This window comes from Doryrhamphus excisus, linkage group LG12 (genome assembly GCF_037039965.1).
Source record: "Doryrhamphus excisus strain RoL-2023G ecotype Guam linkage group LG12, RoL_Dexc_Guam_v1.1, whole genome shotgun sequence".
Taxonomy (NCBI): domain Eukaryota; kingdom Metazoa; phylum Chordata; class Actinopteri; order Syngnathiformes; family Syngnathidae; genus Doryrhamphus; species Doryrhamphus excisus.
Window position 1 is genome coordinate 9,877,154 of NC_136368.1, and position 26,465 is coordinate 9,903,618.

Below are 26,465 nucleotides of genomic sequence, written 5' to 3' on the forward strand. Positions count from 1 at the left end.
TGCATTGTGGTGTGCCTCTGATGTGCAGTCCAGTCCTGTGCATTTAAAGGCAATTAGAGGCGTTCTTATGATTGGTTAAGATTACACTTGGCTGTGTTAAACCCTCTCATCCCTTCTCTCCTCCCTCTTTGCCACTTGCGCCGGTGAGAGGGATGGAGGCATGGGTGCGCGGCACTGTGCCGAACTGCAATGCTCACAAAAATTGCAAAGTACATTGGACACACCCTGTTGCTAATAAATTTCAGCTCTCATTCAACAGGGAAGAAGGTCTGACCAACACCTATTGTCTGCTTATAACAACGTCCTAACATCTCCCTCCCACTCATGAGCTGATCACCAGCCACACCCGGCAACAACAATGACCCTATTGTGACCACCCCCAGGGGACACACCCAAGAGAGAACATAAACAGGGAGACTCCACACTTAAAAAAGCCGTTTGGATTAAAGGTGAAACCAACAAGAACAGTCCAATTGAAATAATTCACCCTTTTCAGATTTTTATTTTGTACTTCACATGTACAATCCCTTTCCTTGTGAGCATACATCAAGACTTTGTTAAATGTCATGCCATTGCATCTGGGTTCCAAAACTAGCACAAAATGTCAAAATAGAAATACTTTTGTAATGGATAATACATTAATTCATTTCATAATCATAATCTTTGTCATTGTACCTTGACAATGAATGTTTGATAAATACTTTTCTGTCCCATTGTTACTTTTCCCCTTAGCTAAGGAAAAATCCCTTTAGTTCAGGGGTGGGCAAACTTTTTGACTCGCGGGCCGCATTGATATGACAAAATTTACGGGGGGCAGACTATATATTTTACACGTAACAGTCCACCTGGTATTATTGTATCTGTAAAACTGTCATGCAATCTGCTATTATTATTTATTATTTTATATTTATATTTAAATATTTTAAAAATAATAAAATATTATAATAATTACAATAACATTAAAATAATAATTATTATATTATTATTATGTAAAATATGCAAATATAACAATAATATTATATATAATTAATATAATAATTAGCATTAATATAATAATTATAATAATCATAATAGTTCTAATAATAATTATAATAATCTAATAATAATAATAATTATTATTATTATTATTATGTGCTTGTGTCCCTTTTTTCAGGAGCACTTTGTAAACAACAGACCATGTCAAAAAACGAAATTGATAAAACCATCAAAAGGTTGGCTCAGGCCATGATGCCAGGTTGTATGTTGAGTTTAAATGAAATACTTTGGAAAGATTGGGCGGGCCGTATTCAGACACTTGGCGGGCCGGATGTGGCCCCCGGGCCGTAGTTTGCCCACCCCTGCTTTAGTTCGTAGTCTAGAAAACACATATTCTTAAAATTAAATTACCTTGAAAAGCTTAGAGAATGTCTCATAGATGAAGATGAGGGAAATCAGGAACGCAAATATCTCTTGAGTAAAGGGTGAGATAAAGCGAACAAGAAAGCTGCCCTCTGCCGCGACAATCACCAGGACAATAAAGATGAGCCAGAACCCGATCCAGACTCGACCAGTCAGGTACTCAAAATCATAGGCCTGACAAAACTGAGTAACAAGACATGCGGTCATGTGCTTAGTAGAAGAAAAACAAGTAAATACATGATCATAGTTTAATGAGATTGCATGCTACCTTGTAGAACGCTTCCTCAAACACCAGTAAGGGTCCAGAGAAACCGATGATGAGAAGTGGCTGACCAGCAAGTAGTGAGAATATAACGCCAAGGGTTGCAGTTGAAACAATTAGTTCAGTCACTCCCATCATGCCCTCTGTTTTCTCCCCTGCGTAATGAGACAAAGAAATTGTATGGTTCAAAGTACTGTTAGTAACAGTCGTAGTAGTAGGACACCATTTTAAGGGTAGTCACATTATTTTGCAGTCCGTCTTCTGTTCTGCTGTGTGTGTGTGTGTGTATGTATGTATGTATGTATTTTAAGTACCAATTTGGATAATACTCAATATTGCTCATAATTGGTGTGACAATAGCTCATCGTTCATCTCAGTGTTGAAGTGTGACCTTACCTAGCAAGCCTCCAAAGGTTATCGTAGGTGACAGAGCAGCAAAGTAAATGAAGATGACAGCGGCGATGCATTGCATATCCACAGCATCTTTCAAGTCACTGACATAGTGAGGGTACCGGCGCCGAATGTCGTGGATCAGTCCTCCAAACGGAATCCCTGAACGCTTTAATGGGTCAATTTCTTGTTCTCCATTCTCCTCCTCCTCTGGACTGATATCTGGATGGATTGTAACATGTTTGGATAACAATTAGGAGAGTATTAGGTAAGGAAACCCCACGCACACACAAGGAGAACATGCAAACTCCACACAGAGATGCCCAAGTGGAAAATCGAACCCAGGTCTTCCCGATCTCCTGACTGTGAGGCCTACAATGCTAACTACTTGCCACAGTGCGGCCACAGGTTTTCTATTCTCTATGAAAATATTCCATTTATTAATAACAAATTGTACATATCACAGTCTGGTCTGGAAATATTTAACCACAAGTTGCAGAATCCAAAAGGCCTTTCTGGACTTCAAATACCTTTGTTGTCCTGCTCTATGCCACATGATGAGTGGTGCTTCTTCAGTTCTCTTTCCTTGCGCTTACGCAGCATCTGCTTCTGGAAGTCAGCGACTGTCTTCAGGAGGTCTTTGCCCTCCACATCTGATGGTGGAATGACAATGCTGCAGTCCAAGAATTCATTGATACCATTCAGCAGGTCCTGTCTGTTGTCTGCGAAATAAGCCACCTCATGGAAGTTCTGAAATCAAATTAAACAATTGTGTAAATGCAGAAAAAAGCAGAAGATTTTTCATTTTGATACTGTAAAATGTCTATACGGCATTGGGTATTAATTTGACAAGGTACGTTGATACACATCACAACAATCTGTTTAGTATGTCTGCATATGTTTTTTCGATATGCTGCAGTGACAACGAGATAGTTATCACGAAATAAGGTGCGGTAAACACCTAAATACCTAATGATATCCTCACTGGGAATAGGTCATACCAAAACAGACAAAAAAAAAGTTAAACTCTATATCAAAATATGCTACCTTTAGGAATGCATGGATGATTAAATGAGGACCACTGTTGCTAAGGTGCAGTGGAATAAATCCTAAGGTTTTCATTTGAAATTGCATGTACTGTAAATTACATTAAATAGACAGTTTACTAAATGTTTAAATATCAGACATGGGAATCCAATTCATGCCTCTATTGAAGTCTCCAATAATTGCCAGGTGTGTGGTCTACAAAAACAAATAACTGTCAGGGTCTCTAATTAGGGTAGCAATGACAACTGCTGTGGCTATAGGCTGTAATGTGGCTGTAGGCAACCTCCTGATTATTTTTCTTTTTTTAATTACGACCACAAGACTGCAGAAATACACTCCTGATCAAACTTTTAAGACCAGGTAAAAAAAAAGGTAGTACCCAGATGCTTTCTGATGGCTATTGCACAGCACGAAGAACAACTTTCATGTGGGCCGAGGATTGGGTCTACCACTTGACTTTTTTGTTACATAACCCTCAGGATCTTTTAAGAATATTTAAGTTAGTTGTACAGCAAGGACGCACTGTAAGAGGCCTGCAATCTAACCGCGTTCAAAGACAGCAGAAAGCTTTTCACCCTTGCCATGAAGAGATCATGACAGTTTCAATACCTGACAGTAAACAACATTGAACCCCCGTTTGCCAAAATTTGGGGTTTTAATGGCTGTGGTCTTAAACTTTTGATCAGGTGATGAACAGCCTATTTCAGTTTAAAGGTTGTTGCTTGCTTGCTCGAAATGTTTTTACTAAGTACCTTGTCAGACATGAGCGTTGAGAAGGAACGTCCAATCTCATGATAGTCCATGTTGGACTGACTGGGACCAAGCAGAATGAAAATGAAGCGGACAGGAACAGGGACTTCCAACACAGACTCCAGAAGCACAGCCTCATTGAGCCTTAGGAAGGCCATGGCTGGCTGCTCCAGAAATTCAACACAGCCTGACAGAACAACAAATAAAGACATATGTTTATGCTTGTTTTATTTGGTAATCTTTTTTAGTTTTATTGGTGTAGGTTTGCTTGGTTATTGCCTGTCTGCAGGGACAGGATGTAAGTCGTAGTGAATCACTGTGATTTTTCAAATGACAAATACAGTAAATAAACTTTAGTGGAGGTAAAACTAAGGTTCCGCTGTACATTCATTGAAGAGCAATCGGACCAAAACTGTTTCATTTATTTATTAATTATTATATATTTAGTTATTATTTCAATGTTTTTCTTGCATTTAGGCAAGATTACAGGCAGTTAAAACAGAATGAGACAAAAGCTGGTCTGAACATACTGAATTGTTGCTGTAAAATGACAACATGTGCTTAATGATGCACTTTAATCATGTTTTATAAGAAAATCCAAAATAAATGAAGTAGTACTTGGTCCAAAATTGTAAGTGCTTACCAACTAAAACAATGACAGCTTCAGCATCTCTGGGTATCTTGGCGAGGAGTTTTAAAGATCTGGCGGCAGCTGGATGGCTCTCAGGAGATAGAGGGTGGAGAGATTTCTTGGAGGAAGAACAGTACACAGATTATCCACATTACTGTTCTGAGCAACATTACGTGACCACAGAGTGCAGCTTGGGATAAATTACGCCGCATTATTAAGCCAACAGTGCCATATACAGCCTCCTAAAATATCCCTTATTGACCTACCACTTTGATTTTAAAACACATTACAGAATGACAAACACCAACATTTTGCACGAGGCACATTAAAATTTTACAGCTAATACATCAAGATGTCTTAAAAAGAAGTGCCAGTAAGTTAATTCAATGCATCTGGTCAAGTGGGCTTTGCTCTCTAGCTTCAAAAAGTACCCACACAACGTCTGACCTCACGAAATGCGATACAGGCCCCAAGTGGGGGTCATAATGCAATAATGTGCGATCAAAGATAACGCGTTATTTTAAAAGTTATTGAACACCATAAACTACGCTGATGCCGTGTATCTCACTGACGATTACGATAGCTGAATTCAATTATCTCGCCGTATTCCCGTCAAATCACTCGCTTTGGCTTGAATCAACAGAATGTTGATGATGTGATATCGGCCTGCACTGTTTCAACTTCATAGCCTTTCGTCACCCCCTGCATCTCTTAGTCACAGAGCAGCCTTTCAAAATGACAAAGAGGTCAAGAAAATAACAAGTAAAGTACATATTGGATAATGGGTCAATAATTTCAACAAAATTATTTAGTCGAGTTAATGAACAAACACGAAGAAGTATAGTCCAACCCCCCATTGATCAGGGCTGAAATCTTTTGTCTATTGATTACAATGAAACTCTTTATAACAGAGTTTCTCAACTGGATGGTTGACATTGACGTATTACACATACCTAATGATAAAAATACTAAAAAAAAAAAACCAAAAACAATAAAATAACTACAAATAAATGAGAAGAAGAATTGAAAAAAATATTTAAATGCAACCAATGTTGGACATTAATAAATAAATAAAACAGAGTAAATAAATTAAATACAACCATTTCACTTTGTGACATTTTGAATTTGTGACCTCATGTGGAGTTTTGATATTTAATTTTAATGAATGCATTATTTAACTGCTTGGGGTGCCAGGCTGTCTAGAGCGCGGCAATAAATCTGGAAAAAAATCGCCTTCATTGGAAGGTGTTGCTTACACTTTTACTCCAACAACATTGGATTGGTTTGACTTAGACAAAGTTGTGACCGTTGAAAAACATGGGCTCCTGCAGGGACAGCTTTAGAAGACATACAATAATATAAAGCAAACTTACAAACAGACTGACAAAAACTTCCTGTTTGGGGTCATACACGGGTCCTTTGTTATCCTGGTGTTCACCATGTTCTTCAGCTACCAGGGGCAGGCTCGTGTCCTGGACGTGGTTGTGATTGTAACCCCCGTGGAGACTGGCAGACGAGTGGTAGCGGTGAAAACGATGTTTCATATCACTTGGATGGCTGTGGCAAAAAAAGTTGGGTGTTTCAGTGTTAATAAGAGATAAGAGTTAAGTAGAGATGGCCGACACTGGCTTTTTACCAAGAGACCAATCACTCGCGTGCCAATGTCTTTATCATAAAAAATGACACAACATGAACCTATATTCAATTTTTAAGCCATATCAGAAAAATCACAAAGAAAGCTGCACATTTCGAAGTGAAATAATGTTTGACTCCCTCTAACGACAAATCACATGCATTGCTTTTGAGTCCAATGGTGACATCACCTCACTCATGAAGACCACATACCAAATTTGAACAAAACAACCTCTTGACTAAAAGGAGGTGGAACTGCTAAGGGAGTCGTGCACAAGACATTTCTAATGGATCTTTCAAGTGGTCTTAGGAAGCAATGAGCCAAATTCTAACAGCATCTCGATGTGTTTCTTTCCACGTTGTAAATCTGATGTCAGTCTCATAATGACTGTAATGACGGCGGGTTGGTTTCCCTGTGGAAGCTGCCAGTGATATGCTGGGAATTTACGTGGAAAGGCTGACAATGACCGCATGATGGCCCAGTTTGCATTTTGGCTCGATGGCTTTATTTTATTCACAGTGTATTGCTTTGCATGTGCGTGCAATATGACTTAACTGAGATAACTGTTGCAAAACGCTTGTAAAAAACTGTTTGTAAAACGCAGCAAATGGGATCAACACACACACACTCAGAAATCTATGTCTATATATGTAAGGTTTGTACATTTGTGGAAAATATCATACAATTCCAAAAATGCCAAAACTAATGCAGTACATACAGTATTATGGAATTTGTTTACAGACGATCAATATACTGTTTTTACATTTTTTTTTACATTGTGTAATGCTCTCAAAAAGGATTGGCTTGACCTTCAAAAGCATATTACTGACAGCTAATTAAGCTATAAGTTATAAATAGGGATTCCTGATGATATCATATTGTACCGTAACCAGAAAATGTATGTAAACTGAGGCAAAATGTTGCCGTAAATATCAACCTTAACCAAAAAACACTAACCAGGGCATACACTAACTGAGGTTCCACAATTCAACTACCAACGAGTTTCACTGGCATGTCAAAATAAGTCTTCGTCAACAGGCGGAGCACATTTGGGAGAGCTACAGACTTTTAGCATAAGCAGATATTGTAAGGTTATTAAATATAAACACATAAAACATCTTGATATTCAAAACATTTATATTTGACAAGCTGAAATCCAGTTTATTCATATTCTTAAGATTTCTGTTTTCAAGAAGTCTACTTATATGAATGCTGAGGAAGTCAAATATTTACAATGATTCTTCTGCATCAAAAATGCAAACTGCTTTAATAGTTTATTGCAGTGCCATTAAACTGAAACACAAGCCTGGCAAGGATACATGAGCTATCAGTTTTTGTAGTCACTTAACACTTAAACTTGGTGCAAAATACTGGATTTCAACAAAAGGTAGAATATGTAGTCCATATTATCATTGAACTTTGACTGGAGTGGTAAGGCATTTAAAAGCAAATTATTTGCTTTGTAACCAACACATATATGTGTGTAACATTGAAGAGTATCGCAAAGGTAAATATCGAGGGCCACTGTTGATTACACAAAACATTAACAATGGCGTAGACTTTACAGCCGCACACCACAGTACAGTTTCAACATCTGCAGCCCTGTCAACCACAGGAAAGTTCAGATGATGAGCCAAGTCTCGTTAAATCTAACATTCTGGAAATTCCCAGTGTGGGTTCCCTGTGTCAGCCTTTTGCTAACACAAACCAAAAATCATTTTATATGTTGCCATACATATGCTTCGATGTAGCTGAATTTCGATCATTAAAGGAAAAACTTGTTCATTTTTCATTTACAACATTTCCTATCATTTGAGATTAAGATGGTTTAGATTTACTTTTGGCCATGACAGTAACACTGATGACTATTAAGCAGATGGGAATTATCCTAAGTCAAAAATACCCTGTAGAAATATCTCGGAATTCTTGGACTCACCTCACAGGACAATGATTTCTTGTTAATCCTTAACTAGAGATGGGAATTTGGGTTCTTTTGCCTCTCCTTTTGTGTTGCTTTAATCTATTTTTATTGTAAAATGAATTTCTAATGTACCAATATCTGTGCAGTCGTCCGTTTTCTATTGTGATTAATTGGTTCTAGACCGGACAGCGATAAGTGAATTTCTACAAAGTAGGGTAAAAATATTCATGAATATTCATGAATTCTGATTTTTTGTACGTAGAGCAAACAAATATGTTTCTGACTTCATGAATAAGTTTTTTACTTTTATTAGAGCCGTGTAAACATGAAATAGCACCCCTAGTAACCTTTCACTCCGATTGTGCTTTGCAGGGACATATTCAGTTAGCAGCTCACATACTGCAAATCAAGTTCATGAGCTAACTCGTTAGGCTCCAACTGATTTATTCTAAACGTAAGAAAGGGTTTCAAACAAAGTGGGAAGAAAGACAAAGTAAGAAGCCAAAACCTTACCACTTCCATATGGAATAGGAGGAGAACTTATCTCTCATGACGGACATGCAATGGTTGACTCCATGCAGTGCAATGGTAATGTGATGTAATATCATGTCTCATCAAATAAAAAAAAAATCACCTTGGGCCCCCACTTTTTTAAATAATTACCTATTTACGGGTAAATTGGTAATTATTTTAAATAATTACCTATTTACAGGTAAAAGGTAATTATTTTTAAAAAAGTGGGGGCCCAAGATGATTTTTTTAACTGCCAGAGCCCTGGGAACTGTCCTAACTTTACCAACCTTGATGGCACCTCCGTAAATAGAATAATTTACAGTTATGTACTTATGTGATAGGTATTGGTATCAGCCAATCTCACTCATGGATCACTTCACAGTTCAAAGAGACTAACACATTATTGTCACCATATACAATTACGTATCCCACCTGGCTTTGGTGGACTCGCTGCCGTGTTTCGGATCATCGAATCATCTTTAAGGTCAAGGTCATTTACATTATGTAAATGACCTTGACCTAAAGGGGCCTATTATGCTCATTTTCGACCCCTTGTATTGAGTTGCGGTCTCCTATAGAGCAGTTACACACAATAACCTGCACAGAAAACTTTTTAGATTTTGCTGAATCTGCACCTATTCCAGTTGTACTTCCTTTGATTTCTGCTTCCTGACAAACATCATCTGAAACTTTGGCATCGTTTAACATGAGACTACAACATTCTAACTCCATTTATAGGTCATAAAAATGGAGAAAGCATAATAGGTCCCATTTAAGATCCTAATTAGTGAATGGAGGAAAATCAAGTCCCACCCAAATTAGGAAAGAGGATTTCCCTAAAGTTTTGAGGGGCGCTGATACTATTTTGGGCATATGTTGTGATCTCAAGTACCATTACAAACACAAAAATGCTTCCCATATAAAACTTTGACCTGTATTCTATACAGTACATGGAAGATCACGAGTCAGGCAAGTGGAAATGCCACTATATCAGGCGGGATATGTTACAGAACAGACCTGTGTTTGAGAAGTAGAGCCCGGAGAACACAGGATCGGTCCTCAGCTCTAATCTGATCAGAGATGATCATCGTCTCCACCACCAAATGGGCGATTCCTGGCAGAGAGTTCTGCTCAAGGTCCAGAAGGATGGCACCTAGGAAAACCAGATCATGATATGACAATATTACAATCATGATCACTTTCAACAAATTCAATAGTTTTGTTGTTTTGTTTTTGTTTTTTTCACAATATTTTTTTGCTGAATGTTGGCAGAGGCCATTTACCATTTGTGATGGTGCGACGAAGCTCAAGTAAACTTCGAAAAGAAAGCGAAGCCACGTGAGGTTTTCCCCAGCGATCAGTCTCCTCCTCAACATCCTCCTCAAACTTGATCCAGCGAGCACGCTCCTTCCAACGCATTTCATGGTCTTTCTCCACAATGAGCTCGTTCAGCTCTACAAACAACTGGAGGTGAAGCAAAGCACGAATGAGAACTCAGGGATATAGAATACCATGGAACCTCAGTTAACATTAATTCTGCAATATTGAGCGTACCTAAATATAAGTCACACTCATCAAAGACCGCTTCGAAATATATTCAGTTTCGACACTCTACTCATCATGGGAACTGTTGTTGTGCTTTGTTTGACCGCTACATAGGCAAACTGACTAGTTACTTCAGCAGACTATTTGGCTGTACAATAACCAAGACATACATTTTTTGGCGAAAACCAAATCCTATGAAAACCGTATGTGCAAAATCTTAGGGTCCAATGTGCATGCCATAATATGACTGAATCTCCCAACGCATTTTTTTCTAGGTTTAAGGTGACTTATCAGTCAGCATCTTTGCAGAATCTGCAACTATTCCAGTTGTATTTCCGTTGATTTGTGCTTCCTGCCAAAACGGTCTGTTTTAATTTTGTCAACTCACCGCCCACCTCCGGGCATGCCCACTCCGCTGTGATTGGTCACACGCCCAAAGTGCTTCCTAACTATGAACCATATAAAGAAATCTGTCCCTCTGTGACATCACAAAGGGGCAGTTTTACCAAGCTTTTTGAAACCTAGTGTTTGAGCCATCCCAAAGTTCTTTCAGGGCTCACTAAAAATGTGCAATCCTCATTATCTGAAACTTTGGCATCGTTTTAATACGAGAATACAACATTCTAACATTCAACATTTATAGGTCATAAAAGTGGAAAAAGCAACATCCCCTTTAAGCTCAAATATGGCTTTATGCAGGACACATCATTTTTTTTTTTAACTTTTACACTTCAAGTAACCAATCATCTCTACCATGATGGCTGGTTGTTTGCCACAAACCTCATGGGTCTTCTTGTCTGCTGCTCTTTTCTTCTTCTTCAAGCTCGATAGGGGTGTCGAACTGTTACTTGCCCGGGCCACCTGGCATCTAGATGACTTCTTCACTAGGTGGCGTCTTACCCCGGGGTTGTCCTCAAATCTATGACCTGCACAAAACAAAATGACTGGATTCAATGCAATATTGCAAAGACGATTATGGTCATGATTAAAAGTTTGTCAGATCCGTCATCTCATTCCTCAAATGACGAAAAGTGTACTTGTGTGGGGGATCACAGATAAAAAGGTAGTTATAACGATTGATACACGCCCCGAGCTGCAAGTGGTCTAGATGAAGTTATGTTTTTAATATTCATTTATTTTCTACTGCTTTCTACCGCTTCACAAGAGTCGCAGGGGTGCTGGAGCCTATCCCAGCCGTCTTCGGGCGAGAGGAGGGGTAAACCCTGGACTGGTTGCCAGCCAATCACAGGGCACATATGGACAAGCAACCATTCACACTCACATTCATACCTATGGACAATTTGGAGTCGCCAATTAACCTAACATTATTTTTGGAATGTGGGAGGAAACCAGAGTCCCCAGAGAAAACCCACGCATGCACTGGGAAAACATGCAAACTCCACACAGAGATGGCCGAGGGCGGAATTGAACTTGTGTCTCCTAGTTGTGAGGCCTATATGCTAATCAATCATCGCCGTGCAGCCATGTTTTTAATACTTCATATATAGTTCAGTGTAATTATATATGGGCAATACAGTGACATGGTGGAGTATACATTTCTGTCTCACAGTTGGCAAATCCAGGTTTGAATCTCCTTTTGGGCATTTTGGGGTTTGCATGGTCTCTCTTCTTACTCCAAGTTCAACGTCCCAAAAACGTGCCTGCTAGGTTTAATGGAGAGTCTAAACTGCCCTTAGATGTGACTGGAAGCGTGTAGTTGTTCGTCTATATGTGCCTGAGATTGACAGGCAGTCCAGGGTGCGCCATGTCTCTCACCCAAAGTGAGGGCAGTAGAAAATTGATGCATGGATGTAATCAATGCATTTATTTACAAAAAGGAATAACACAACATGTCTGGATTAATTTTACCCTTGCGTCCGCAGTGGGTTTTAAATACCTTAAAGATACATTTCACAACAATGAAGAGTGTTAAATGAAAAAGTCTATACATCCAGCTATAAAAAAATCATTATTTAATGACCACAGGGTAGACCAGGGTGCTGATCACTGTCATTTCTTCTACTAAGACTAAAAACATCAAAAATAAATGAAAAGTAAAATAAATACACACAGCAGTACCAGAATCACACATGGATTGTCAATGAAATGTCTTTCCGCTCCAGCTGTGGCTGAGCCCAAAGTCAAATGGATGCCACTCGATCAATGAAAAAAGCGGAAACAGCAACAGTCGAGCAGCATTTCACTCAATACCATGGCCCAACTTAGTACTCTGTGACATGAATGTTCCCCATACCATTAATTAAGCCAGCAGCGAACTACGTAATCAGTGGAAACTCACATCCATTGATTATGTGGCTAGAAATAGAACAAAATGTCTACTGATGTGAAATTGTTGAATTATGATGGACACGAGCTTGGATGCCACATTCCCACTGTCAAAACCCAAACAAGTCTAAACTCTATTCAGCAAGATTAGAGGTGAACGTCAACACTTACGGATTGTATCGAGTGGTGACCCCAGTTGAGAGTGAATTGACTCAAGCAAGTCATAATCATCAAAATCAAAAACAAACTCTTCAAAATCCTCAAAGCCTTCCACATTGGACTGTGAGCTATGGTGCTCATGTTGGTGCTGCCTTGGGGTGCCAGAGCCTTTCTGGACACCACACTGGTGCTCAGATCCATTGTTGTCGGTGCAGTTATTCTTATCAGCTTGGCTATCTTGTCCCTCTGGATCTGTCATCTTGACAGCTGGTACCTCCTCCTATCCTCCTCTCTCCAAGCAGACCTACTGCTCATCCAGGGTTGCTAACTCTTGAGTGCAGCGTGCTCCCTAGACCACTTTTCACAAGTCACCAGTCTACCTCCGTTGAAGTTGTTGCACCGTGAGCCCAATGAAAGCTTGATGCATTGATCCTAACCCTTTGACAAAATTGTATCAGCAAGAAAAAAGATTAGTTTGTGGTCAAGTGGGTTCTGTATGTATAGAAAAATGAAAGAAATATCCAGCTGAAGCAAACAAACACTGCTCTGCAGTCAGAAGCGTGCAGACACAGGAGCAACATGAACTTTAGCGACAACTGCAAAATACAGAAAATGGGTGGTCTTCTTTGTGAAACCTGTCAGCTGAATCACAGTGCACCCTTTTCTGTGATGTCCACAGCCTATTGATTTTGAGGCTGTGCCATAACGACAGCGTTAGTAGAGGTGATGCGTTTCATTAGTACCATTACCGTCCTACCGAAAATACTGTAGGAACATGTCATTGGGTAAAGACTTTAGGAATCAAATCTTATAAGTATTGCCAAACCAAACCAAATTCATTGGTGCAGGTCATAAATCAATATTTTCTATTCTAATGCTTGATGATTCAGAGTAAATTGCATAGTCATGCACATTACAATAGTTTAAAAGGGACCTATTGTACTTTTTTCCACTTTTGTGACCTATAAATGTAGTTATAATGTTGTTTTCTCATGTTAAATGATGCTAATGTTTCAAATAATGAGGTTTGTACATTTGGAAGTGAGCCCTGAAAGAAGTTTGGGATGGTTCAAACGCTAGGTTTCAGAGGGCATTGCAAAACTGTTATTTTGTGATGTCAGAGGCAAACAACCATTCACACTCACATTCATGCATAAAAAATATTACTTAAATGTGACAAAACCAAGCCAAATGTGAGAAAAGTGAGCTAAATATTCAAAATATTAGCTACAAAAGTGTGATTGAATTTTACATGTGGCTTCCTATATGCATGCCCCCGCACAATCAGTTCTCTACAGTTAACTTTCACAAACTTTCAGAATAGAGGCTAATAAAAAAAAAACTGAAAATAACCCACAGTCAAAATAAATTTGCCATTTAACTAAGGTGTGTTTCTCAGTGTTGAGATGCGCGAATCACAATCACTGCAACACGAGATCTATACTGGTTTAAAAAATGGTACGCACTTGCTGTTTTCTTGTAAAAACAAGGAAGTGTCTCCCGATAAATTCCACCCAAGACAGAGGATGAGACGTGTTTTGAAGAGTTCTGCTGTTCCACTACCCCAGCTAAGAACTAGCTAATTTGTGCTGCCCACTGGCACCTTCTTGGTGTCACCGAACTCTATAGCACAAGCACCGAACTCAATTTGATGAAGTTCCGCATCTGTGTATTCCGATTCATGGCTTTGTGCTAAAAGGAATGTTGTCGTATTGTCCCGTAGTCAGACATGTTACTTTTTCACTATCCCAGCAGTAAACACTGTGAAACCAATGAAGCAAATGTGCATAACAATGAACAGGTGGGAGCGCAAAGTGATATGACGACAGAGAAAATGACGTTGCACAATTTGTGAGGTCTGATTTTTTCTATTGGGACTTTTTTTTTGATGCAAATGTACTATGTATTGAACACATACTGTTTTGAGAAGCCAAACTCTTTACCTAATTGTCCCCAGCTATTCGCTGCAACTACTTTCCTCAGCACCGAAATCTGACCAGAACTTGGCTAAGGACATGAAGTGTGGAGTGAGTCGCTGTTGACAGACTTCACTGCTGGAGGTGCCATACAATTCATGTCAACAAATCCAAACTATTCCTTTAACTTACTTGTTGTGTTCTTGTTTCAATTAAATAACATTAACTCCCTAAGCTAAATAATGGTATCAGAAACACTGCTATCATTAAGGGCTGTGAGCTGGTCAGCATCACACCCAAAAGCGATTACAGGCCAAAGGACTCTCAATTCACACTCAAGGAACATCCACGCCCTGTCTTAGATGTGTTGTTGAAAGCCATCTGATTACGCCCCTGTCCAAACTGACATTTTTCCTGTGAAGAAATCAGACCAGCTGGTCACTCGGACGAATGGAGATGTGCTCAGGACTGACAAGCTGCGAATGATGCCCTAATGTTCCTAACACATTCCACTCAATGGTACTCTCTAGTGGAAGTGGATTTTGAATGCCTTTCTCAGTGTTCCTCTTCATTTAGATTTTCAATTATGGTTGGAAAACGTTACACTGAGAGCTAACTATCTCTAATACCTCCCTTGCTCACAGTTTGGCAGACTTCCACCTTCCTGATGGCTCACTGTTTTGGGAATGATTTGATGGTCTGTTCTCACTGTAGACAACAATGTAAGGAAGACATCATTGCCGAGCAAAAACACCTGGCTGCTATGGGGTCCAAACTTCAGTTTTCAACTTCAGTCATGTTAACAGAGTTTATTCCAGAGCCTCTTGATGACAACACTCCTGAGTCCGGGTTGCCCCCATGTTGAAAGTTAACATGGATGTCTGGGGCAAAACAGTCCTTTTTGGATTTGAAGCTGCATTCTTTAGCAACACTTTTGAAGACTCTAAATTATCTAAAGCTCACACCACAGTGTTTAATTTATGATATGACATAACTGTTAGCCTACATCACCATGCAGCATTGCAACACCTTAAACCAGGGGTGACCAAACCTTTTGACTCACGGGCCGCATTGATTTAATAAAATTGACAGGGGGCCAGACCATATATTTTACACATACAGTTCCAACAGTCCACTTGGAATTATTGTACCTGTAAAAGTGTCATGCAACCTGCTATATGTGCTTGTGTCCCTTTTTTCAGGAGGACATTGTAAACAGCAGACCACATCAAATAACCAAGTTGATAAAAAAAAGCTACCTAAACCATCAAAAGATTGTCTCAAGCCATGATGCCAGGTTGTACGTGAAGTTTCAATTAAATACTTTGGAAAGAACGAGCGGGCCTTATTTAAACACTTGGTGGGCCGGATGTAGCCCCCGGGCCATAGTTTGCCCACCCCTGCCTTAAACCCTGCTTCATTTATTTCCCTTCTTGAAGATGTTGAACAACATTTCTGTGCTGAGGTTTCTCGCTCATGCTTGCCACATCGAGATCGTTCCAATGAGCCTTTGGAAAATCCTGATGAGGCTCAGCTTATCATATCCTGGTGTTCAGTTGTTCCGGCTTATTCTGTGTGATGTTTCCCCTGTTAGCATATCATTGTTCTGCTCAAGTTGCTAAATTAATAGCACTCAGACTGCTTGTCCCTTGGCTGCAGGTAAACTGACACTGACAGTAGGTGAGCCATGAACAATCTGTCTGGTCCACAATTTTAGTGCCTTTTGGCTACACTGTTGTATGTTGAAATCTGACCCTAGACTATATTCTCTATTATGATAAAACTGCATACCTTTTGAAGGGAATTTTCCTGTACTATGGCAGTGATTGCATCTTTTTCAGATTTGTTCTTTCTGGCTTTACCGGCTGACTTGTTGGGTTATGCTGACACTGCTTTTATCGATAGAATTTGGTACAGATCCAATGGCCTGTTATACAGCCTATTCTAAGTTGACCCATGGGGGGACCTACTGACATCGACTTCAAACAATAGTATGGCCAAAGATTTACACCATTTGCTTTGTCTGCTATAAAACAATACTGTCTTATTCTTATAACGGTACAATATTCATTCATTTTCTACCGCTTATCCTCACAAGGGTTGCGGGGGGTGCTGGAGCCTATCCCAGCTGTCTGCGGGCGAGAGGCGGGGTACACCCTGGACTGGTCGCCAACCAATCACAGGGCACGTATAGACAAACAACCATTCACACTCACATTCATACCTATGGACAATTTGGAGTCGCCAATTACCCTAGCATGTTTTTGGAATGTGGGAGGAAACCGGAGTACCCGGAGAAAACCCACGCATGCACGGGGAGAAGATGCAAACTCCACACAGAGATGGCCGAGGGTGAAATTGAACACTAGTCTCCTAGCTGTGTGGCCTGCGTGCTAACATAAGCGTACAGTATGGTATAGTATATCCTAGGTCCCTCCATCATCCCTTCTGTTTGCTTGCTAACATTCTTGGTCACAAGTAACCACAAGCTTTTTAGTGTGAATGTTGTTTGTCTATATGTGCCCAGCGATTGACTGGCAACCAGTCCCTGGTGTACCCTGACTATTGCATAAAGTCAGCTGGGATAGGCTGGATGTAATTAAATGTGTTTATTTATTCTGTGTGTATGCTGTGCATTGTTTGAACTTACACATATTTGGAATGGTTAAGCTGGTACATTGGGGTTAGTGTAGAAAGGAATTATAGAAACACTTTATCCTAGATACATTATATTTTAGAAACTACAATCCCAATTGTGAGTGCTATAGAATGAAACTGAGGGGTACAGTGGTTTGCATGGCCTGTCAAAGTGAAGCATCACTGCCAGCAGCTGTGATTTTAGTGGCTCTGTTTTGTGTTTCAAAACAGTCAATGATTACTTCAGTCTGGTAAAACAGGAAAGCCCAGAGGCAAGGTCGCTGGTGAAGGGGAATCGACTGCAGGCTCTGTCAGTTATTGCCCCTGAATTCTGACTTTTTCTTTTACACCCCTAACTCCAGTTCAATTCTGATGGTTTGTTGTTTTGTGTTTACTACACATCTCTATAAATCTTCATGTTCTCCTTCACTGTGTAATCAGCATTATTTGTGTGTGCAGTAAATCAAAAGATTTTATGTGCTTTTTAGGGATGGTTGTAATTTGTGAACAATTCAACTTTATGCAGCGTGCAGTAAGGAGTGGCATGGATTTCTTCAGGATGCTTCAAGTGTTGACCACCTAGACCCAAGCAAGTCAGTCTTCTTGGAGTGCACATGTTCTCCCTGTGCGTGCATGTGTTTTCTGGGCACTCCAGTTTTCTCCAATGCCCCAAATCATACGTAGTACATATATCATGTGTGAATATGCTTGTGACTGCTTGTTTGTGTATTTGTGCCCTGCGGTTGGCTGGCAACCAGTCTGGGGTTATTATATGTTTATTTTACCCAAGAGCGCCTGTTAACAACATTTTTTAATAGCCTGATCAAATCAAATGTAATTTTGCTGAGCCAAACCCATCATGAACGTATAGCAATCAGATCAGTGAATATGATATATATCATAGACTGTCCTCTTGCCCCTTTTTGCAGGAGAGTAAGGTACTGCAGATATTAGTAATTCTCCTTTAATCTTCTGGGAGGTTTTCCCTGATTTCTGGCATTCTGTGTGGCAGAAAACATTCCATCCAAGGGTATCGGCAAGCAACCCTGTAGTCGTAGTCAAGATCCGTGTTTAGGAAAATGCCAGAAAAGTCCAAAACTCAAATGTCATTTTCCCAAGTCAGTGTTTTTTATACTGTATGCCTCTCTATACAAGGTGCATAGATTGTTTTAGAATCTTACTAATTAAGTCAACTTTAGACAGAGTCCTAATGAGTAAATGAATAGATACTCAGTAGGCAGAGCGACAGTGGTACCCCAGTTTTTGTTATTAATCTGTATTAAACTGAAACAGACACTGTGTCTTTAAAGTCGCCTGTTTGTGTCCTCATGAGCTATTGTGACGCTATCGTCATCTATCGTCATCTATTGTCATCTATCGTCATCTGTCGTTCTCATGTGTATCGTTGAAGACTTTTTCACTTCAGTCCTTTTTCGCTGGAGTTTCCTGGATGCGGTTTGTCTGCATTTGCATTTGCTTTAGCTTCTCTCCCTCAACAAAATTCGACCTAATAGCGGAACATGTGAGCCCACACTTAGCTCTCACCCACTTTTCATGTCATCCAAGTCGACGCTGGCCAACATCTGAGCCTCAGCTTCATCGGTTGGCACTTGCTGATATACAGCAGTTTCAACAGCAGTCATGCTGCCAATGCAGATCCGCTCCCTCAGGTCATAGTTGCTCCTTTGGGCACTTGTCATGCGATGGTGGGTGGGCTTTCGACGGAACCTGCTCAGAGTTGCAATTGCACCGGGGGATACTGATCCTGGGTTAACGCTGAGAAAGAACACAGATATGATTTACAAGAAATTTGTATAGACATACGGAGGTCCATGTTGCAGGACCATTGGACAAATCATTGCCATTCTCTTCCTGAGCTTTTATTACAACAGTAAACACACCAACATTGTAGTGTTGCACTTACTAAATATGTGAATGTCATGCACACCAAATTCATAACATACATTTCTTCAAAGCAAATGTGTTTGCTTGCATTTCTGTCAAATCACCAGAAGAGGACTTTCTAACACAGCAATAGGAATGTGTCCTCTCACCAAACAGCAGCCTGTGGTCTATCAAGCACAGCCACACAAAAATGCATGACACAGAAAACATTTTCCAAATCGATCTGCTGTGACAAGACCCATTTGCTCTATAAGCAAATGCCATACAAATTACAAACAACCCCTAATAATGTATATATTCTGATCTGCAAACATTTGTGTCTCAGCGCAGGACAATGGTGTGTTCAAGGATTGTAAAAATGTCTAATCTAATCTAACAGTGATACACGTATGCTGTACTCTCTAATATTTTATTTCGTTTTAATTATCAACTTTTGGTGTAAGAGCCACGCTGCCTCATGTAATCACATGGGGGTTATTCGCTTTGCTATTGGCTAACTTCTCACATATTAAAAAGGAACCAATTTCCATTCAAACATTCTCCACCAACCAAACAGGACACAATAAGATATGAGAGCCTACCTATTGCAAGGTGCTTCCCCCTTTTCCATCTCCTCATGGTGTTCAATGACAGCACTATGAACCTCTCCCCTTTGAGTAAACGTGCACTTCTGGGTTAAAGGATGTCCTTCATTTTCTGTGTGGAAAGTGGTCATTGGCGAGACTTCCTCCACGTCCTCTTGACTCTCCAAACTAAACTAAGAGGAAGAAGAAGATCAGTGAGAGGGGTGGAATTGACACCTTACACAATACATTAACATCGTGGTTTATGTGCTCAAAACAGATCATTGTAACAGCAACAGTATCAGTCTTGTGGGTTTCAATCCTATATTACCTGTGCTTCAATACTGGGTAACTCTGTGGCAATGGCAGCTACCTCCTGCGTGTCTATTTCAGATGCTACTTCCTCCTCATCTACTTCATGGATTGTGGGCGTAACTTCAGAAGGTGGTAGAGAGGTCTTTTTTTTCTTCCGTTTCTTTCGGCGCCTGCGGTCTGTGCTGTGCACCCTCTTGCGTAAGCGCTGGGGTACAGGCAAGTGGGTGGATAAGGGGTGATGGATATGGTGAACTGTGTGTCTGCGATCTGTATATGAAGACATGAGAAGAATGTATTATCACTACAAATAATTGTTATTAGTTGTTGACCTCGAGGCATTATAGTACTTATAGCCTATTATTAGTAAGAAAATGTGCATATTTAGCAAATTTATTTTTTTTTTGCTCGAATTAAGCACACTCTTTAGACAGAAAACAAAACATATGGTCCAAAAATAAACGGTTGAAATAAAAATGCTTAGATCTTCAAACGGCACTTACTGCATAGAAATATTTGTTTTAATTAAGATATATATGCGATTAACAGCACCTATGTTCATATGTATACAGTATTGGGTACCAAATGGCCTTGCTTACACTCAAAATCTTTTTCTGTGTAATTAGGTCCCATCCTATTAGCGCTGGTGGATGCAGATTCACTGATGATGTCTGCAAAGCACTCAACAGACAGTGCTTTCTCCCAGTCCTCTTCCTCATGCTCTTCTTTCTGTCTATCCAATGATTCTTCCTCTGTGTCATCCTCCTCCCTCACCTGAAAAAGTACAACAGCACCACCTAGTGTGCAATTATTAATTAACTATAATTAAAAAAAACTTGACAACCTTAAAAAATATATGAAAATTAAATGTGTATGTGGTACAACTTTATTGTCATAAAAATTGCATTGCCCTAATTGTAGAATTAATTCTTTTAAAACTGTTCTTGGGTTTGTCCTTGCAATTTACATTGAGCAACACTCTATGTACATATATTAAGCTTCTGGTTGGTGCTGGAATAGTGAGTGGTCTGGCTACTAATCTGTGGTCTCAAATTTCACTCTTAAGGCTCCATTACTTCTTATTTCCAGTGGGATGAAGGGACGCATTTAATGACATGAGCTACCTAACCACTCCAGGTCAAGGCACAAGCAGTAAAACCTTTGTGTTCAGTGGCCAGGCTCCTACATTTTGTTAGTCAAAATACTTCATATTGCAATTGCAATTGTTAAATTTTTCCTATGCCATTTATAAGGACAATATGCACAGTAAGGACGTTTTGTACGCCTTTTGACGGTAGTTTGAGTAGTGACGCTTTGTGACGTCATCATCCAGCGTTGCATGCCCAAGTCAAAACACATGCACATTTGTGTATTCTTGCTAGTTGCTGCACTGTTCTTTCAAATGGCTGCTCCAATCATGAGGATTATCAGCACAAAAGAGAAAGCCCCATGTGCTATCATTTGCTGAGGAATTTGCATAATGCCGATAATGTTTGGATTGCATTATTTAAATGTAATAATTAATCATGGCAATCATGTTCATCCTTATTTTGTAGTCCATTTTCATCTACTTTTTTGTACTCATACAAAAATTATTCTTAAGCATTCATTCATTTTCTTCTGCTTATCCTCACAAGGGTCGAGGGGGTGCTGGAGTCTATCCCTATTCATACCTATGGACAATTTAGAGTCACCAATTAATTAATTAATTAATTAATGTGGGAGGAAACCGGAGTACCCGGAGAAAACCCACGCATGCACACGAGAACATGCAAAGTTCACACAGAGAGATGCCCGAGCGTGGAATCGAACTCGGGTCTCCTAGCTGTGTGGCATGCGTGCTAAACACTCGCTCACCATCTAGGAAACTTCACTGTAGAGTATCCGATCTATGTAGTCAATCATAGTCAATTTCTGATCATATTATTATTATTATTTTACGACCCTGGAGGAGAATAGGTAAAAAATAATGAATGCCATTGCTGTTTTTGGTTCTGATACCTGAAACTAATTCTGTTAATACCTGTACATAAAATTAGATTCATGAGTGCTAGTTGGAAAATGCCAAATGTTTCTAAAACATGAACATTTCATTTTACCAGGTTCAAAGAGGTATGTTGGAATATTTAACAATTGCTGACATACTCTGTATGTGATGTGGTGTCCTATGTGTTTGTCCTAAACACGTGGTTGCTCAGGAAACTACAGTTTAAATTTCAGTTTATCCAATGATGAGCATGTGTTTCCAAAATGGAAACTATCTGAAATTGTATGTTTACCTAATCACACAATTTGGGCATACCAGGAATGCTTTCCTTTGAACATTTACTGTTCGCGAGTCCTATAAGGTCGAATGACACCATTCTGGATTTTGGTTAGCATGTTGGCCACACCGTGAGGAGATCGAGGTTGGATTCTCCACTTGTGCATCTATATTTGGAGTTTGCAACGTTCTCCCCTTGCATGCGTGGTTTTCTCCGGGTACTTCGGTTTCCTCCCACATTCCAAAAACATGTTAGATGAATTTCCAAATTGTCCATAGGTATGAATGTGAGTGTTGTTTGTGCCCTGCGATTGCAATCGACCAGTCCAGGGTGTACACCGCCTCTTGCCCGAATTCAGCTGGGATAGGCTCTAGCAAACCCCCAATGAGGATAAGCGGCATAGAAAATGCATGGATGGATGGATTAAAGCAACCTTTTTTTGGTTATATTTATTAACATTTTTCACTTTGGGTTTTATAACTGACATATTTAAATAAAATAAATAAATCCTCAAAAAGGGGAGCTTGGGGCACTGGTTCACCACTCCAATTTCCCCTCATTTTGACACCCTTGGACAAGAATGCACTGCTTCTACAAACAATATGTTTAGCTTTCTGTAGACTTCCTCAAATGACAATTTATGTTAACTGATGGCACCAAACATTGCACAATATTCATTTTTCATTGTTCTATTATGTTCCTCATATTATGTTCCTCATAGACACACACACATTGATATGATAGGGCAACCAGTTTCATCTTCATCGCAGTGACAGATGGCTCAACTCTAGCCATTAAAACACCCATGAGTCTCAGCTGCTGTAGCTGTGGAGGCTTTGCTTTTTGTCCAGGGAGCTGAATGTCTAACCCATGTACGTATGTCCCATCCCGTCCCCTGATCCAAATTAACATGAAAATAAATGTTCTTACCTGATGCAGGTTGATCAAAACGTCTATCTCAGGGGCATGACCACCTGTAGCCATTGGCTTTGGCCCTCAGCCAGGTGGTATAATTGGTTTTGACAAGGCTGTGCCGCCTGTATGAAGACAGATGCAATTGCAAGGGAGGCAGTGGGTCAAGTGAGGATGAGGGAGCAGAATGGAAGTGCAGTTGAGACAAGTGGGCTTAGCCGGAGTGGGAAGGAGGAAGGGATGGACTAGAAGGCAACATGAACCAGAGGGACGGTAGTCTTCAGCCCTTTTCTTTCACGGTGGGAACTGCAGGGCCCCTTTGGGAAGGCATAACCTATAAAAAAAGAACAAAGCTTTTGATATAAAGTACCCATTACCTTGGCTTTTTTCACAGAGTAAAAGAGTTGTAACAACAAATATGTTTAGCATGAAAGCATGTCTCGTTAATTTATTTTAATTACCTGATGTAAATATATTTAAAAATTGAAATGTATATTTGAAAATATATAAAATAGCAAATAATGTAATTATATTAAAAGAGTTTTTTTTTAAATAAATTCATTCCATCCCATTCGCTACCAAAGATGTATTACATATTTTTTCAACCCGACTGCTTGGTTTCAAAGACATATTTTACATTTTGTGCGCAAGAGGCACAAAGAGGTGACGATGCGACTGCACAATAGAAGAGCGCATGGTTGGTGCAGTTTTAAGCCCCCCCTCCCTACATCTTTCTCATTGAAATACATGCTCTGTACCAACCAGGAAGTGAAAAGGCATCTCGCCATGTAGCACAAACGAGGTTATGCATTCAAAGGAAATTGTAACGCATGCATACACGTTTGCACGTACACCTAATAATAATGCTAGTCATGAAAAAATATACTTGTACAAAATGATAATGATATAAATGATAATAATTGAAAACATTTATATTTAATGTGCATTATTTCCAAGCTTTTGTAGGCTACGTAAAATGATGTGCTGGTTCAAATCGGGCATTTAGTATGACGTTTGTGCTGTAGAGTGTGTCAATTATGTGTAACATAGAGTGTAACACTGTCCCAAATCAATTACTGTTACTCGCACTTATTGGAAATGACTGGCATAATCTACACATTTGAAGAAAACTGGTTGATCTTGTGTAGCTAAAATACTGTATGAACATTTGCACATGTATCTCATGACAGATGACTCAAAAGAATGGTAAAAAAAAATTTAAAAACACAAAAAATGGCATGCTAATGAGAAAAAACACTTCAATTTACATGTAAGCATGAGATTGGCCCTTCAGACAATGAAAAGACAATAGCTGTTATGTGGCAATTATATCAGTCTTTCCCATGCATTATTCTATGTGTGGTGCCCACCATTAATAAAGTTGAATTTATTTTTCCAAGATTTGGTGCAAGCCGATCACCCTTGCTTACAGACACATCATTAGACATTCAAAGTCATGTACATTAGACAGCATCACAACTCTGCTTCCTAACACACCTTGCATTGCCAATAGTACAACTTCAGGGGCCTTCCACTTCTTTCCACGTGAATTATTCTCACTGTGTGTAAGCATGATAATGCAAGGGACAGACAAAGCTCAGGGATCCCAGGTGACCCACTTTGTTTAGAGCTATCTAAGACTATCACAGAAAAGGCTTTACATCTGTCTCGGTTGTATTCAGTTGACTCTGTTGTTGCTCCCAGTGAGACATTTATAGCCACTTGGCTGCACAAATAGACTCCCAAATGTAAGCAGAAGAGAAGCATTTAGAGGGCAGTTATTACATATATAATGTTATGCAATTTGATTTCAGTGTGTTGTGCAGGGACTTACCACATTTACAAATGTTCTAATAAGATTGTTAAATATTCAATTACGTATTATATCCTTCCTTGTTCTTCTGTGTCTTGCCTCCAGTCAAGCAAGGTGGCGGTACTGTCATAGGGATGCATGAGTGCTGATAAGTCTGTTTTAATGTATGGAGTCTAAAGCAGCCACACCCGTACATAATGTACATTTCTGTTCTATGGTTATCATCACACTCGTCTTCTTTGTTTGTGGTGGCATCAACAAAAAACAATAACACGCAAAACACACCTGGCAAAGTTTTGCATGACATCACACATGATGGGTATTTCAAGTTAAAGAAATTGATTAGTTCAAATTTTAGAGTTGGACTTGAGGCGTACACGACACGATTTAGCTAAATAAATGAGACAGCAGCATGATGTAGTTCAGTTTTACACCACTACAAAACTACAACCACAATAACAGTGCAATATAACCCGATTTCATCATATTGATCTTCCCAAATGCACTCATTCCTGCAATGTATTGTGTTGCACAGTCAAAACTGTTACAGCATTTATAAGTGTCAGCTTTTTATAAGCAGTATGCACCATCAGGCATGCAAAATCGTGCTGAGTCATTACTATGTGACCTTACAGCCACCCCCAGCTTGCGCTTGAACTTGAACCACAGACTGTGGCGAGGTTCAAACGGGAGCTATGCAGCCTTGTTACCCTTCATACAGGAGGAGGCAAAGCCTTCCTCTCTGTTATGAAGGCAAGCGGTGACTAATTCTGCACAATGCCTCCGCCTAAGAAGCGATGCTGCACAATGCGGTCTCCCAAATGACACCATCGTACCAAAACAAGCGTGGAGGGTTGAATTTCGCAGTGGTTAAAAACACGTTTTTCATGGTTCATCCCTTCTCATGCATGTATTTGATGCAAATAAATTGCAACTCATTATCACGCTGGTGCATAGCGTGCATACGTGTGCAAAAACAAAAGAAAATCAACACGATGCTTTCGCATTCATACCTGATATTTTTCGGGCGCAATCCAGCTGTAGTAAGAATATGGGGATCACGGTTGCTGCGGCTTTCCACGTCAGCAGTGGCCCTTGTCCATCGTACCTCGTGAGCACACTGTTTGGTGGCTCTGCAAAAGATGCTGAGTGTCCACGTGACCGTGGAGGACAACCTGCTCAAGTCAACGCTTCATGGCCAACATGCAAACTGAGGACTTATGCAATGGCAACATATAAACCATGCTGTCGGTGAGCTGTCCAGTGGAAGTAAACATCGCTATGTTGTATTTGCTGTTATTTTGAAATCTGCCTCGAGATTTAGTAGCTGTAGTACAACAATACTCCGTACAACGGCACCATCTAAAAAAAATCTAAGGGCGGGCGGATCGTTACAAACATCGACAGCGTCGATACTAAGGGGCTCAATAATACTAGGTCAATATTTCTTGGTTCGTGTCGATACTTTGTGATCCCGAGAAAGATTTGCCCGAATCCGAGCAAGTTTCCAACTTTTTCCTCCATTTTTATTTTGACTCTTCTCTTTTCATATGCTATTGTAGCGACATGAGTATTATGATGAGTATTATGTGTGGATATGAGAGGTAT

The 26,465-nt window shown here is 39.8% G+C and overlaps 1 protein-coding gene across 5 annotated transcripts in view; it reads right to left on the reverse strand.

Moving 5' to 3' along the window:
- The window catches only part of slc4a3 (solute carrier family 4 member 3), a 38,435-nt gene extending 12,180 nt beyond the window's left edge, over window positions 1-26,255 (reverse strand). Inside the window, exons 1-16 of one of the 5 annotated variants that reach the window (XM_058081181.2) lie at window positions 25,871-26,255; window positions 23,063-23,378; window positions 20,468-20,642; window positions 19,888-20,138; window positions 19,575-19,750; window positions 18,638-18,864; window positions 10,871-11,016; window positions 9,829-10,009; window positions 9,563-9,698; window positions 5,852-6,035; window positions 4,491-4,596; window positions 3,850-4,034; window positions 2,581-2,800; window positions 2,057-2,272; window positions 1,667-1,815; window positions 1,387-1,581 (exon numbers count right to left, since the gene is read on the reverse strand). In XM_058081181.2, coding sequence (XP_057937164.2) covers window positions 1,387-1,581; window positions 1,667-1,815; window positions 2,057-2,272; window positions 2,581-2,800; window positions 3,850-4,034; window positions 4,491-4,596; window positions 5,852-6,035; window positions 9,563-9,698; window positions 9,829-10,009; window positions 10,871-11,016; window positions 18,638-18,864; window positions 19,575-19,750; window positions 19,888-20,138; window positions 20,468-20,642; window positions 23,063-23,116 — 2,601 coding nt within the window. In that variant the 5' untranslated portion in view covers window positions 23,117-23,378; window positions 25,871-26,255. Of the gene's footprint in view, window positions 1-1,386; window positions 1,582-1,666; window positions 1,816-2,056; window positions 2,273-2,580; window positions 2,801-3,849; window positions 4,035-4,490; window positions 4,597-5,851; window positions 6,036-9,562; window positions 9,699-9,828; window positions 10,010-10,870; window positions 11,017-12,547; window positions 13,210-18,637; window positions 18,865-19,574; window positions 19,751-19,887; window positions 20,139-20,467; window positions 20,643-23,062; window positions 23,379-25,870 lie in introns of those variants that run through there. The other 4 variants (XM_058081180.2, XM_058081182.2, XM_058081184.2 and 1 more) reach the window with 4 other exon arrangements.
- Between the last annotated feature and the right edge of the window lie 210 nt (window positions 26,256-26,465).